Consider the following 16,522-nt stretch of genomic DNA (forward strand, 5'->3'; position numbering starts at 1 on the left):
AAATTCGAAAATCTGTGAGCTGATTTTCTACTACTATAGGGCAAACGTCGCTAAACTTGGAGGGAGTTGTATTCAGCTTCATTTAGTTTTCTTTCCCAGCATTTTTTTACGTTACGTACTTTTTGGAAATTACCATCTTTTTTTCTTCCTGCTGTCACTGGACCGCATTTTCAGGGAATTTCTCTTTACGTTACCTCGGTTGTATAATATAAATTTGTAGCTTTATGCGTTTTTTGTCACAAGAGGTTGCTCCGAGTTTGTAAAAAAAAAACATTTTGGTAAACGCCCAGATTCAAAAAAGGCAGCAGCAGCACAATATGCCGCGGTTTTCGTTGAATTCGTGCAAAATTAATAATAATAATTATTATTATCCAGAACAGTAAAACAAGTACAACTTACTTTTCATTTCCGATACTTTACGCTGGAAATGGGTTTTATTCAATGATTTTTTTGTCTCTTTATTTCTTCATAATTCACATGCAAACAATTGTTTATTAACATCAGGGTAAAATCGATTCCTTTTCGTTTTTTTTTCGTTTCGTTTTGTTTTTTTTTCCTACAAATACAAATGTCTTATATTTTGTATATTATTTATTCCTTTTTTTTGTTCCTTTTACTTTTTGTTATTTTTTTTTTTACTTCGTTCGTTTCTCAATTTTTCTTTTTCTCGTGTTTCTTCCATTTTATTTATTTCTTTACTTTTTCCATTATTCGCATATGTGTTTAAGTTGTTAGGTAATTCTTGTATATAAAATGCACGTACAAACTTACGTATGGCGTATTTTTGTGATAATAATTCTAATATAATAGTCATAATGATTTGTAATAAAAATAAAAAAAATTGTGTGAATATGAATTATTATTAGGGGGAGGGGAAAACTAAACAATTCAATGTCGCGCATTAGCTCAATGCTTGTCAAAATTTCATTCATGCGGAGATGAAAGAAGGAAAAAATAGTAAAAAAAATAAACCGAAGATTTTGTCAATAAAGAGCTATTTTAATTCCTACGTAATGTTTCATCGTTTTCCTTAGTCTATTTTTTTGTTTTTTCTTTCTTTTTTTCTCTTGTTTTTGAAACGTTACTCGTCGTTTCTCATCCTCAAAACAAATGTTTTTATTCACGATTTCGAGCTTTGGCGAATAAAACACGTTGCCACATAACGATGACGACGTGTGATCAAAGATTTTTCACTAAACTTTTGTCGCAATAATTCTTCTCGTTATTTTCATATTCGAATATTACAAATTTTTTTTAAATTCTTTTTTTTCATCAATTTTGCGAAAAATTTCAATAACCAACATATTTTTCGCTATACGTGTGAACAGCAAAATCTTATCAATGATCGCGCATATATTAGACAATGACTTGAAAGACTCTTAGGCCTTCGAGAGAGCGACTTTACTTAAAAATTTACACACTATCGAGACTATTGAAATAAAGCAACAATAGAAAGAAATAAAAAAAAAAAAAAATTTTTGAAAAATCGCGTGAGTCCCACAACAATCTCGAATATCTTCTGTCATACAACAACGACAAAATGACGATAAAGAGAATTGCACGAGAGAGAAAGAGAGAGTGAAGAGCAAAAATAAACAAATATCAATGCGCTGATTAAAGTGGCGATCGAAGATTGTCGTTGGCAGTTTCATTGATTTTTTCCAATCGCCATTTTTCTCGTGTAACGTCTATGTGTATGTGTGTATGCTGCGTATACGTCAATATTCGTATTCGTGTGTGTATTTTGATAATATCACAATTTCAATATTTAAAAAAAAATGTACGAAAAAGAACAGAAAATAGAAAAGAAAAAAAAATCTCACAAATAATCTTCGATTTCGCGATTCAGAGAGCTAGCTGGACTAGGGAAGAGGAAATATAGCTTCTTCATATTCTCCTTATTTCTTTTCAACGAAATTTCGCGTTGAAAAGGAGAAAAAAAATTGCATCAATAAACATCTTGAATTGTTTTTTTCCCAATATTTTTTCTCTTTAATCGTCATGGAAATTGCCACTCGTATATGTATATCGTTTCGTTTTTTTCCACGTTTTAATAATTATACTAGGGATACGATCACTGTCGAGAAATATTTCGTTCGCGTTCGATAAACGATAAACGAAAGAAAACAGAATTCATATATATATATTTGTATAAAAAAATGATAGATAAAAATGGATCTAGACGATGACGAAGGCTCGTTTCTTATGTTTCTTCTATTCTTTCAGTTTTTTTTTCTTCTCTCGTTCGTTAGGCAAGCGCTCGAGGAGAACGCGCACGCACACACGTATGTTTCATCAGGGGTCAATTCGTCAATTACTTAATTATTTTATTCTCGCTGCCCTTGTTTATTAAGGATTACGCTTCAAGTCGAGGTTAGATAAAAAAAATTTAAAAAAATAAGAATAAACAAAATGGTAGATAAAAAATGTATCGATTTCCATTTCCGCCATGTGTCACAGGATAGAAAAATCATGCAGAAAATCAATGAATTTTCGGTACTTCAATTCCGCGAAAGTAAGAGCCCCGGATCGTTAAAATTAGCTATATGGTTTTTGTTTCTTTTTTTTTGTAATCGTCCTGGATTTTCTGTAAGATTTTTCTAGCTATTCTCGATTCAACAAATCAGCGAGATCTCTTTCACGACGTTTATTCAATTGATAATCTGCGTAGTCTCTTTTGAATCCATGCCCCAAAACAGATTGACTTGTTTGTTCACTTTTGTTGATTTTTTTCATGGTTTCTTTGATTCTTACTGTGTCTGCGCATGGTATAGACTTTCGCATAGCCCTATTGCATTTCACATATATTGCATACTTATGGCTCTAATGACTTATGGAATAGTCCTAAAAAAAAACGTGGTCGATCGACAGAACGGAGACTCAAAAAAGTTGTTACTTGTCATATTTTTTTTTTCGCTTTTCATTAACTTTTCGAAGCTTAACAACGAGGCGGTGTTTTGTGTCGAAAAATCCGACACCCCGTTGCTCATTCTCCATATTTTTTACTCCGTTTTTATTCATTCATTCATTTATTTGTATTGTTCATAGTGATTTTTCACTTGTATAAATTCTCGCCCTCTCACACAGAACGCACACGTGTTTGTATTTTTTGTTAATTTTTTCGAATCCCCCCCGTTGGGACGGATGAGCTCGACTGAAAATCCTCACTTCCGGTACAGACTTTCCTCAATTCGGGGGTTTTTAAATTTTCAGTTGTATTACATTAGATGAATTTTTTTGTAATTTTCGTAGATAAAAAAAACAAGGCTTCGTCAAATTGAAGATTTTCTCGCGTCTTCTTTCAGATAAATGTTTTTTTGATTAGTTCTCTCGATATCAGTCTGCCTACTTTTTTTTATCTACTCTCGGGCGCCCCGGAACGATAAATAAGTGTTTAAAATTCTCGATAATTAACAAGTGAATTCACGATTGGAGGAAAAACATTCTAATTCGTGATCTTTTTGGTAACCGGTCAAAATTCTTCCGCTTTCATTCACATTACAGATTTTATGGGGAAAAAAATGTCCTATTCGCCGTTTTCATCAGGCTTAAAATATCTCGTTTGTTCTTTAGCTCATCGTTGATCGAAGAATTCTACGACGCGTCGAATTTCGATGTGACCAACGCTCGATTCAATCGCATTTTTAGTATTTTATCTTTTTTCCACTTTTTTATTCTCCCGTTCGAGGCCAGCACAAAAAAACGATTATTGGTGTGCAAGGGCTGTTCTTTTTTTTTCTCGTCTTCTGGTTTACTCTTTTTGTTCATATTTTGTTCGTTCGCTTTTGTTACTGATTTTAAGGGACAGCTATTTATTTAGCTTCTTTTTCTTTGTTCTCATCGAGCTCCTTGTCCTTCTCAGCCTCTTTCTCTTCCTTCTCGGCCTTCTCCTTGTCTCCCTCCTTTTCTTCCTTCGTCTCTTTTGTCTCCTCCTTGCTGCCCTCCTTTGCTCCCTCGGCTGTCTTCTCCGGATTCGGCAAGTGCGTGTTCATCTCAAGACTCGTGCAAATGTCCTCCCAGTCCGGGAAACATCGCTCCTTCATTCGCGAACAGTGACCTACTAGATTTGGGCAATTTTCTTGCATGTAATCACGCAATGAGTACGGCGTGTCCTTCTCGATGTACAATATTTGAGCCAGATGAGCAAATGCTACGACGTCCAACTGCAAAACAACAAAAAAACCAATATTTTTTTTCAATTCATCAAATGATCGTGCAAATAAGTTTCATTACATAAGCAAATCGAGCAATTTGAAGAAATTCGTTTGAAACTTTTGCTCGAAATTTCGTTTCATTGTCAATCATAACTCCAAGAACGTATAAACATGATAATAAATTGAACATTAATTATGAATAGGAACGAATTAAAGAGAAATTAAAAAGCGATCAAAATCGGTGTCGATTCGCATCATAAAACAATATTTTTCTTCATGAATAATTCAAGAGAAGAGAAAACAAGCACTTTTCATTTAATATTTAATCAATATGAGCGAATCCTAGAGATACTGGCCACGGAATGATTCAATAGGAAATGAAACTGTTGGTGTGACCTAAAAATATGAACATACGGTGAGAATGAACGAGGACTTAGGGGCTAACAACGGTTAGAGTTATTGGCAACAATTTAAAAGTGTAATGAAAGTGGTGGGTGCTCCAGTTATTTGCACAACATCAAAACTGCACTACCAGGTTTTATTTTCTTTCCATCGTTGCAGCTTTTTCGTTGTAAGGCGTGAAAAAATCTCTTCATTCGAATTGGCTCGTTAATAAATTTCATTCCTCATACAAAACTGATGAAAAATAATGGAGTATCGATTCGAAATTGATTTTTATAAGAACTAAAATACTTTGTCTATTTAAACTATTTAAACATTATTTTCCCTCTTAAAATAATGACTCACCGTAGTCGGCTCATCGCCGAAAAAGAAAGGTTTGTCGGACAGCATGTCACAGAGGACCTTCAGATCGTCGCATCCAAATTGGGCAACTTCTTCCTGGGTATGGGCTCCCATACCTTGGGCTTTGACTTTTTTGGCACCCTGGAAAAACATGAACGTCAATTTCATCGGAAACAATTCAATGAATCGATAAAAATCTGAATAATTGTCAAATTTTCAACAGATAATTTCTATAAACTCAAAACCAAAATAATTGCGTCATTTTCGAATGCCATCTCCAGTGGTTCTTTGATTTCTTTTGAAATCGACTAACCTTACGAACGAAGGTGAATTTGAAGAAAAAGTTTAGTAAACGTTCGGGTATGCGTGTTCCCAAAGCGTGTTGCAAGTTGACCTTGTAACCCTTGAACACAAGATCCATGTTTTTGGTACGCCAACAGTTGATAACCCAAACAAGGTGATTTTCAATCATGGAGATCATGGCGTGCGAAACACTTTTTTGTTCGGTGGTTAGAGCAGCGTCCAAATCCTTGCCATATTTCTGGCTCAATTCACGAATAATGACTTTACTATCGGATATTTCCTCGCCGTTTAACTCGATGAACGGCAATTGTCCCTTCTTCGAGCGGAATTTCATCTTGTGGTCCACATTCTGCAAAGATAATAAAAAGCCTCGGATTAATTTCACTGATCGTCCTATTCTCGCGCGATAGGCAAATTCCAAGAGCGCTGAGGTTCTCAATCTAAATCATTTCGTAATTATTATTTCGTGGTGAAAAATACAATTTCACCCTTTAATAAAGTTCCTCGCAAAGTCATCAGGGTTTTCAAACTTTTGTCAAATTCATATTAACAATAAAACTACAGTGGACGAAAATGGCTTCTTGGATCGTCGAATCATCGATGGAAGAGTCAAGATCTGAGACATTTTTGCAAATGACAAACCGGGAAAAAAAAAAAAAATGTTCTGCGTCATCATAATCGTAGAGAACGATCAATTTTTTCTGACAGATTCTCTCACGATGAGAAAATTCCGGATAACAGTGAGTAACGTGTACTTAATGTCTTGCGAAGGATAAAAAAAACAATGGCTGGAAGGAAAATTGGGTCAGATTCAAATCGCCCTTTCACTCAGCTCTTCTCAGTCACTTCCACAAAGCCCCTCTTTGTATGGGCAATTATTATTTTTTTTTCACAAATTTCAACAAATGAGAACCTCTGGATCATCGCGCCGAAGGAAACAAAGCTTCCTCTGTGAGGAAGCAAACGAGAGATATGCGAAGCGAGCACGTATTAACGCGACTGCTGATCGCTACGTCCTCTCCTGGACTCTCATCTATTAAACGCCTCACGTATGAAAAAATCAGTGAATCCAATTCGAATATGTGGGTTTATTCGTGATCGGAATTAACGTCTCAAATGCACCCGGAATTCCGTGCAAATATTCAACATTTTCAATCAAGTTCGTCCCGAGGTATAGACTGGCTTGGAAACTCGAGTAGTAACAAAAGAATAATCAGCAATGAAAATTATTCGTCATGTTTTCGAGGACAAATTACAAATCTTGACTAACAAATTTTCTGCATCAGACTACCGGAACTTGGAATTATGGAAAAACTCTGTTTATTTGAAAACTTCAAAAACCTGATTCCCAATGTCAATTATTTTGAAACGTCATCGATATATCGTTGAAACAAAATAATATTCAAGAAATAAGCAAAAAAATACATTTTCTTCGTCATACGACCGGTTTTGTAGATGTCATAAACGAATCATTTTATAATTTATTACGATGAGTACGAGAATATTCGAATTTCGTAAATTTTCGAGAAAATTATCGAAATATGAAAATATCCAAAACCTCGTCGTGGTCGATTCTTTAAGTAAATCATCATTTTTATTTTCATTACACAACAAAGAGGTTTCTCTCTCAAAATAGTTCATCGGTCGACAAAGAGTGGAGAAAATTCACGAATTCCTGAGTGATCAATAATTAGTGAATGATTGAAACTCATTTAGAATAAAAGCCAAAAATAAAATGTGCAACGAAATCCGGCCACTGGATTAAAATGAAAAAATCGTATGCGAAACCGTATTTCAATGGAGGTTCAAAGTCGACTTTATATGAACGAAAACCACGCGAGTGGTCAGGGCGTTGCATCAGGTTCGATGCTCGTAAAGTATTTATCCCAAGCCCACTTTAAGGATTTTACGGACTCTGACGGTTTAGCACGAGGGGGTCTCCATTGTACATCCGAACTAGGGCGTTGTACCGTCGTGTTAAATTTACCGTGAAGTCGCATTGGATGAAAGAGTGTTGAAATTAGTGGGCGAGCTATGAGACGGTATGAAATGACCGAGACCGCGAGGAACAGAGACGACATTTTTTCTCATTATTTGCACGCTGGTGAAAGAGATAAATAAATATGTTGAAGTCGACCAATGCATCGTGTCAATATTAAGTTTCCGCGAAGGCACAGCTCGTTGACCATTTGTTCAAGGCGCCTAACCTATTAGCGGTACTTTCATAATTCCTCGCGAGCCAAGCGAACAGGTGTTATGTATTTATCTCCGTCGTGAACTGGATAAAGGAGAAAAAGAAAAACGCAACTCTTGACCCAAAAATGCACGCCGAGAAGCGTGTAACGCGGAGAAAATAATTCGTAACACTTTTGATCGAATAATTATTTATAAAGCCATGGTAAATTCTCGTCCCGGAAGGTAACGAGTGTGAATATGAAAGCTCGTTGGCCAAATTCACGCTTTATTAATTGACGAAATTTTTTTAGTGACGTTAACGAGTCGGAAAAGTCACTTTGATCGCACGTGCTGTCAGTTTGATTGATCAAACACTGACCTGCGACGAACGTCGGGTTAATTAATTGAATTTTTGAAAAACCTAATGAATGCGGGCTCTGAGGGATTCGTAAGACTAACGAGAGTTTAATGAACTCGCTGGTGAATTCATTGTCAATTTAGTGACACGAGATTATGTCCATGATGATGATGATGATGATGATGACGATGCAGGCACATAGGAAAGTAGCATTGTACCGTTACACATCGAGTTATCAAGTTGAAAATACGTGCTGCTTGGACTGCATTAGTGTGTAGGTGTGGAGGGGAAAAAGCAGTGAGGAGGCGGCGAGGAGGGAAGGGGTTAGCGGAATAAGAACGGTTAAGCAGACTCGAGCGTGTAGACAGACATAATGAATGTGCTTATAACGCTGTAGGATGCAAGATGGTGAAGAGAGTGCGAAAGCCAAGGCTCTGGTGCCTGGACTATGCGTGCGCGGAATTTTGACAGATCTCACTGAGTTAAGGTGGTACTAAAAGTATGTGTGCTAAATTAACAAATTAATGGCTTTGCCAAGCCCTCTTTTTATGGATCCAATGGTAATGAGGCGTGGCGTGTCTAGGGGGGACTCGATGAGGTGGAAAAAAAAAAATGAAAATCCAAAGATATTCGTTAAATAGGGAAAGGGGGTTAAATAGAGAATGATTGCAACGATGAAAGGACGATAAATCCGAGTAGAAAAGTCCTCCAATAAGGACTCCGTGTACTCAGGATTTTTATTGTTCAATAAAACATTTACGAGGAGTGATATTTTCCTTACTCTCTAGGCTGCACTCCGTCCGGTGATTTTCTTAAAAAATGCTCGTAAATGGGTGAAAAATGAGGAGATTGCCCAGCGTTACTTTTTGTATGCACTTGGAAGAGTTGGAAGACTCTTGCACCCTGTGCATCGGAAAAAAGGCTTGGATAATCGAGAGCGCGAGGGGGAGCCGGAGGGGGAAAGTTCTCGCAGGGGAAGGCGAACAATGGACGTTTTTCAATGAGCGAAGAAAGTTGGTGAAAATGTGTGAGTGTTACCGATTCTCCGGTGTCGCGAGCCGCTCGAACGGACAGAGGATAGGCAAGTGCGAGACGGGTGGAAAAAAAGCGAAGGAGTGCGCCCGGGTGGGGAGAATAGCGAAGGGAAAATGGTTGCGATAGGCGATGGGGTTGGCGAGGGGGAAGAAGGGCTCGCGAGACGCGTACGGCGGGGGCAGAGAGCACCGCGAGGTGGGGGGAGGGGATGACAGGCCGATGAACTCGCAGAAGGCAGCTTCCGTTGCTTGGCAACGGATCCCCCCACCACTCTTGCTTCGGCTTGGCGCGCACCGACTACGCCCCCTGCCCTCGCGGCCCTCCGCAACCGCGCGCTTTATCCTATGCTTTCTCCGGCTAGTATTGATCGCGGAGGCTGCCCCGCGCGATTTAATATCCAACCGGCCGGCTCCGAGCCGCCACCGAGCGCCGCGCGAGGTCTCGCTTTTACGCTCTCTTTCCCTTTCTTTCTCTTTCGCTCCGCGACTCTCCGTCCCTCCCGCTCTCTCGCGCTCGCACACACTCTTTCGCTTTTTCTCGTAAAAAAAATCGTAAAGCGCGCTTAATTTACGTGAACATTGTTTACTGGATATTTCGGAATTTTATTACACTGTATTTAAAAGAGTCTCATTTTTTCGAAATGCTTCAACAGCCTGCGCACAAAAACCTTTTCGGAGCGTGCCAACTTTCATTATCCGCTACGGCGCTTATTACATTTGCTGCATATTTTTTAACTCGAGTACCCAACAAATTCATTTTTTAAGTACATTCACGAGGACGATACTTCGACGATGATTCACAGTCGAAATCGCATCGGGGAGAGGAAAAAAGTTTTTAAACTAAGACGAAGAAAATGTGACAAGGGTTCCGATATTCCACAGCCCGGCAAAGCCCTCGTCGTAACTCGCACGCGGAATTGGACATGAAAAAAGCATCGAGGAACCCGAATTGGGTCGGCTCGATCACGAACTACGATTGCAAAGCCTTTTCGCGGTACGAGAATACGGGAACGGAAAAAAAATCTCTCGATAAAACGTTCTCGAAAAATTAGACGATGGATTAACCGAAAGAATGTGCTTAGCAAAGAGCTTGATGAGAGCGTGGCTCGCGCTAATGCCAAGTGTGCGTGTGTGTGTGTCTCTCTCTCTCTCTCTCTCTCTCTCTCAATTGCTCCATTCAATTGGTCAACTATGCAATGATGAGCGAGTACCTACGCAGGGCGGGGTCCGAACGACGGACGCAACGCGTTGGAATGCGTTAAGACGCTAGTCAAGACAATGAGGGACGAAAAGGGAGAGGAAGGGGGAGAGGGCAGCAGGATTGCGAAGAGGAACATATGCTGGATATTATACAGACGCGTTGGCACGCTCGTGAGCGGAATAGCATTTTCATACGTGTTCCAACGAATAAGGATTTGTTGCGGAATTTATTTTCTACCGTAGATACAACGCGATGCTCTCTTGGTTGTTTAATTATTTAAACAATAGAAATGCAAAAAGTTATTTCAGCTTGCGTTCAAGTAGACATTTCAACGTCGTTTTATATTCAGATGTGCATCAACGAATGTGGCATCGAAGTTATTTCGATCATTCTCAATTTACATTATTTTTCCATTTTTATCGCACATCGAGGACGAAAAGGAAACGGAAAGCACTAATGTTCATGTTCCAAAATCCTTCATTTACATGAACTCCATTTATTTGCACTTCTATCATTTTATTCATAAAGGAAAAATAAATTAGAGACGATTACAATCGTTCGATACTTCTCGATTCGAGTGCTCAATGCAATCCGCAAGATTGATTCATTTTCGAATCCAGAATAAATTAATAATGATTATATTTCGAGAGCATCTTCGATTCCTGGTTGAAAATACTTTATAGATTTTTATATCTCTACGCGACTTTCGTAAGAAAGTCTCGAATTTACACAGAGTTTAAATGCGTCTGACACGCATATCAAATTTTAATGGGTTCGTCTTATTGGTTATTGACTGAGATAAACGTGTTTAAATATGCGTAAAAAATCTTTTATCTTTCCATACAACGAATGAACGCTTATTACGAAGTTTAAGAAAAACGTACACAACAATAACAATGAAGTATGCAATGAAGGTCTGGAAATAAATTCGAAACTATTTTCTCACTAATAATAAAAATATATTACGTTATAACCTCGCATTTGCTTATTTCGGTATTTTGTTTCTTCTTGGCTTGGGCCATTCCTGTCAGAGCCTAACACTTTTTTCTTGACCCATTTCCCTTTGCACTCTCTGATGCGATTTTTACATAAAAACTATAGTATTTTCGCCAGGGACGAATGAAATTTCGGGTCCACTTAGAGACGGATCCCCGATTAATAAATCGCTTCTAATTTCATTCGCGATGAGCCAAGTTGAAAAAATTTATTTACAATTTCGAATTAATAACTCTGCGATTAATTTGAAGTTATTATATATTTAATTAGGGAGTAAAAATCGATCGATTTAGACACCCGTAAAACACAATCCTTCGGGCACGATCTACCTCAAAGATTTATTTCAAGGAATTTCGAAAAGTGACAGACACGAGTGAACTCATTTTTTCTCTGTAGATCGCAACCATCGCAACATTAAAATTGCAAGGCATTTTTTTCTACTTTTTTATACGAATGAACTCAACTTCCGACCGTATTCAGACCGACGCAGATGAAATTAATGAGTGATCTATATCGGGTTATAGCGTTGCGCGGTACAATCGAAGCACCGTTCTTCAAATCAAATTGGGCTCTGTGAAATTGATCACGTACGTTTCGAGTTTGCTCGGTGGAATTTAAAGTCAAATGGTTCGTCATTGGACCGAGTTACTACGCGCTTCGCATCAATTTCACCATCAATATTTATTCGTATGTTAATCGAATAATATTTTTAACAATATTCATTTGTTAATCGAAATTTTTTTGTTCTCCTTTGAAATCACGATTCAATGAAATATGTAAATAAAAAATTCTCGTGAAAGGTCACATTTACGAGGAAAAATACTGGCGGAACAACGTCGACTTGTGTTCGTGTGTGAACCTCGATTAACGTATCGGTTGTCCGACTCGTTATCGTCCGAGAAGAAGACTCCCCTTGTTCGACATCCCGAGAAACTTCACGAGCTAAGAATTTCAACAATTTGGTCCCACTGGAAATTCTATCGGCATGAAAGTAACGAGAAAAATCGATTCCAAATATCGCGTCGGTCGGGCTCATGCAATTTTTTCGAGGCTTAAATTGCAATTTCAGTAGCAAGCAACGTCGGCCGAGTCACTCAAGTTTATTTGAAAAATTTCGCTGAAAATCGTCAAAAGTTTTATCGGGGAGAAAAATATAAATATATAAAAATGAGGAATTATTTGTGAACGGTGAAAAAAAATGCGAGTTGCAAAGTGGAGGGAAAAAAGGTGGAGAATTGAAAGTTTTCTTTTTCGTTCGACTCGTTGCAGACGTTCGATGGCACAAATTCTCGCTTCTGCTTTTTCACTTTTTTTGTGTCGCACCAATTCGTTAGATTTGTCTCTCACTCGACTCTCCGCATAAATAAAAGAGCTTGCAACTCAATCGATTGCAATTTCGTATATTTCTCGATATTTACGATTGGATGATTCGTCGATTTCGATTGTAGAGTAATTTAAAAAATCGAAACTTTTCACTTTTTTGTGAATCAGAGTTTCCGAATTTTGAACGGAACGTCAAAGCCACGATCACTCCAAATTTTTGTTCAATTTTTCAAATTAAATTCTATGAAGACGAGAGAACGAGGCTTCTTAGTTGACAATTCAATTACGTAGGTAGGGCTCGTCGAGAATGCAGCACATTTGGACTTGGCCCTCGTAGGGTCTGTGACCGAGTTGCAACGAAAAGACAGAACGATGATGTAGCATAATCCTACGACTTTGGCCACACGAAAATCGCATACAAAAATAATGATAATTCAGCAGAGTAAAAAAGTGACGCTGATTATCTGAATCGGAATGAAATTTTGTTTTTCACGAATAAAATCGCATACGACGAGCGGCCGACGATGACGGAGAAGCAATGAAACGTGGCTCAGGTTTGAAAACGCGAATGATTATTTTGACAATTTAAGAAATAGTGGACGACGATTTTTCGGATTTAATTCGAGAATGAAATACGCGCGAATGTGGAATATTTCATGAATAAAATAACGATCAAAGAGCAGCGATTGGTAAAAAAAATTGAGGGTTCAATTGTTCAACGAAAGTGCCAATGGATTAAAAAAATCGTGGTTCGGTTCGAGAGGAATTTCGTGCGAGGGTCGTGTCAGAGCTAACGGAAGTCATAGGAGAGCAGCGAAGAAGAGAAAAGTTCTTACAAACTCTCAAAGGCGTTGCGTTTCCTAAAAAAAGCAGCCTCGTCGAAATCTCCGAGAAGTATATATCTCGAAATTCCAGGGTAAATGTGAAAAATAAATATTTCCTTTGAAAGCCGAAAGTGACAGGGCTCCCCCTCGGCCGAGGGAGAGGAACGAGGGTCGAAACTGATACGAGACGCTCGAAAGCTAGGGAGGGGTTAAAAAGGGCACGTACATGCGAGTCCTCTACGCAGCGACGCCATGAAAGTGACCCTCGAGTGTAACAAAATCCCAGCAGCGTCTTACTGACAAAATTTTCCTCAAAAATCCCAGTTCAGCACTCTATTTATTCCTATACCGAATATTACCAATAATCGAACAAAAGGCTCGAACAAAGAAAATGGCAGAGTGGGGGCAATTACCCACGACACCTCGGTCTTTAATTAGTAATCCATAAAATATTTCGTTCTCGTAAATTTGACGAGTAATATTAATTTTAACGAATACAAAATAAAAATGGAAACATTATTATAAATTTTGTGTTGAAATACTTTAGTAGGATGTATTTGAAGTTTTTCGTGCATCAAATCTGTACGCAGGCTTGTAAAAGAGCCATTTTCATATTCGGCATATAAAAAATGGGTACTTGTACGAAAAAAATATGGAGGCTGATAAATTGGTAGGTTTTTAGAAACCCAACGAGTGAGTAGAGTACAGGGAGGAAGCCGGGGCGCGAAAAAAAACGTGGGAAAAAAGCGGTTCAGATATCGCGATGGAAGATTCGAGATTTGAAACGATGGTTTGGAATGTTCGATTTTTTTCGCTCGTTTCGAATAGCCTTACCTCGTATTTGATGTCGTTGAGTCTGAGCCATGTTTCGACTTTGAGGCAATAGGGTGAAATAGAGGGTAGAAGTGGTGTGCGAGAGAACTGATAAAGATAGACGACGTCCTTTTCGAAGGTTGGTTTGTGTACAGTAATGGGTTTAGCCGGGGTCGCCGAACTAGCTGGAGCGGGAGTGGAAGCGGTAGCCGGTGTTGTTCCTTGTCCGATGGCGTCGTTGGTATCATCCGTCGATTTTTTTTCTGCCTCGTCTTTTTCAGCTGCTTTGGCGGTAGCCTCTTCCTGCTGCTGCTTGTTATCCTGGGGAGTCTCGTCCTTGAGAGCGTCCTTAATCTCCTTAACGTTCTTGGTGTCTTTCTCCGTAGCCGGACTACCGCTGTTCTCAGTTTCCGTAGCCATTGTCATAGCAACCGCGCGCGCTTTTTTATTATATTACAAAGCGTGAGAAAAACTAAGTTTTCGAGGGTAATAAATGTTTAAAATTCACGAGTACGAAACACTCGCACTTTGAGATTAAAAATCACCCTTAAGAAACGTACCCGTGGGGACTTTTATTTATTTAATTATTAATATATTTCTAAAAAAAAACCTTACAACGTTTTCGCGCTTCGATTTTACACTCGGGGCTACTTTTAAAATCTTACGCGCTTCAGGGGGTCTCTTGGTTGTTCACACTACAAGCGCGCAGAGTGTACTGATGCCGAGTTTACGAGTGTTGATGGGGGGGCTGTGTGTAAATTGTATGCTGTACGGGGAGCGTCGTTTCTCCCCCACGCTTTAAACAGCACTATAGGACGACTCCGGTACTAACAAAGAGTAATCACTTTTACCGGCCGGTTGCTTCGGCGCGCTCCGGCCACATTCGGTATTCTCCGACTACTTGAGTCTACGAGTCGTACATTCTCGGCTCCAGTCGGGCTGGACCGGACGCCCGCGATGACGATGTAACGAACAGCTTTACATTCTTTTACACTCTAATGTCTATTTAATAGTAACTGTTAAATCAGCGACATACATTATTTTACGATTCATTAGTATTTTTTGTTGGGAGTTGAAAAGAGAAGTAAACACGTTTGATTCGTCAGCTCCTTCGAAGAAATTGAAAAAGATCTATTTTATCTTTCTGCGGGGGGCTTCTATATGGAATTTCGTGCGCATGCACGCGCCACACCCGAAAGACGCCATATTTGATGACTAGCCCCCGTACACCCCCTATGGAAAATGCATCGCTCTCCCTCCCCACGATTCCCCTCACGAGAATTAACATTTCTCGACCTTGTTACGCGCATGCTCTCTTTTATCCCACTCTTTTGTGCATAATTCGCCTCGATCTTCTTCCGACCCGCCGTATCTCCATAAAGATACACTCCCCGGAGAAAATCTCACGGATCAACAGAATTTTATTATGAGTGGGGAAGGGAAAGAAAAGTATATGTATCACATCCCCGAGGGACGATGTGTACCTTTCGTCGTGCAATGTGTGCCTTCCGTCGTTATGTTTTACACGGCAACATCGCATTTTCGAGTGTCGTTTTATTTTTTCGGCGCTGTAAAATCTCTGTATGCACTCAACAAACCAAATATATATAGCCACTCGTCGGTCTTATATATTTTAATTCATCATGGAGTCCAGTAAAACATAATTTTATAATTGTATTTCCATCGGGATCATTCCATTAATTATTTCTATTCATTACCAGGCAGAGAATCACTTTTCTTATCTCGCTGTTCTGAAAATGAACTGAACCGTCTGCATATTATGAAAAAAAAAAATTTTTTTTGCTAGCACACTTCCGATACATAAATATTCGCGCAGGGTTTCTTCTTATCCTCGTAGCTATTCATCTTACCCTCTACCCTTGTACTGTCATCTCGTAAATGTACTACTCGCACAGGATTTGCCAATGTATCTGATAATGATCATCCATTAAAAAGTAGCATTCATTTTCATCCATGCATGATGAAAATGAAATAAAAATGGCTCATATGCAAGATGCATAATGAGAATCGCTTTTTAGTAGGGATCTGTCTTACCGACGCATGGTAAGCGTCCGATTGATAAAGTAAAACAAAGTTGAAACTGAACGACATTATTGATATATAAACATGATATTATTGCATGAAAAATTCATTTACAAACTCATGATTTTTTTTCAATTTTCTTTTGTAATACTCAAAGCTTTGATTTTCCTTTGAAAGGCTAATAACAGAATTGGGATAAACTTCCGAAAAGCGGAAACCGAATTTTGAGCTGAAATTTTGCATACTGCTTCTTTATAACAATATAAGACTTCCCCTAAAAGGATTTTTGGCGACTAGCAATATTTATTGAGAAATTGAATTTTTAAGTTGCTATTTTAGCCCGAGCAAGTATATCTATATCGCTTATCTCGCTCGGCCGGTATCCTTACTTCGCTGTAGTGCCCAGGCTACATGAATGGCAAACGTTGCGCTCCTTGGCTGGGCTACTCCGGGGATTTTTTCCTTAAAATTCCGTCTCCCCGGCGCTTTTTTTTTTAATTTTTTTAATTTGAACAAAGAAAAAAGAAAATTCTTGAAAAGTAAATGGGTGGGTC

General features: G+C 38.7%; 1 protein-coding gene across 1 annotated transcript; it reads right to left on the minus strand.

Annotated features, from left to right (window-relative positions):
* Positions 1–395: 395 nt before the first annotated feature.
* On the minus strand, positions 396–14,716 carry fax (failed axon connections). The gene is made up of 4 exons (XM_043430377.1): positions 13,947–14,716; positions 5,212–5,550; positions 4,902–5,039; positions 396–4,163 (listed from the first exon to the last, which is right to left on the minus strand). The coding sequence occupies exons 1-4, from the start codon at positions 14,349–14,351 to the stop codon at positions 3,813–3,815; spliced, it is 1,233 nt and encodes a 410-aa protein (XP_043286312.1). The 5' UTR covers positions 14,352–14,716; the 3' UTR covers positions 396–3,812.
* Between the last annotated feature and the right edge of the window lie 1,806 nt (positions 14,717–16,522).

This window comes from Venturia canescens, chromosome 10 (assembly GCF_019457755.1).
Source record: "Venturia canescens isolate UGA chromosome 10, ASM1945775v1, whole genome shotgun sequence".
NCBI lineage: Eukaryota > Metazoa > Arthropoda > Insecta > Hymenoptera > Ichneumonidae > Venturia > Venturia canescens.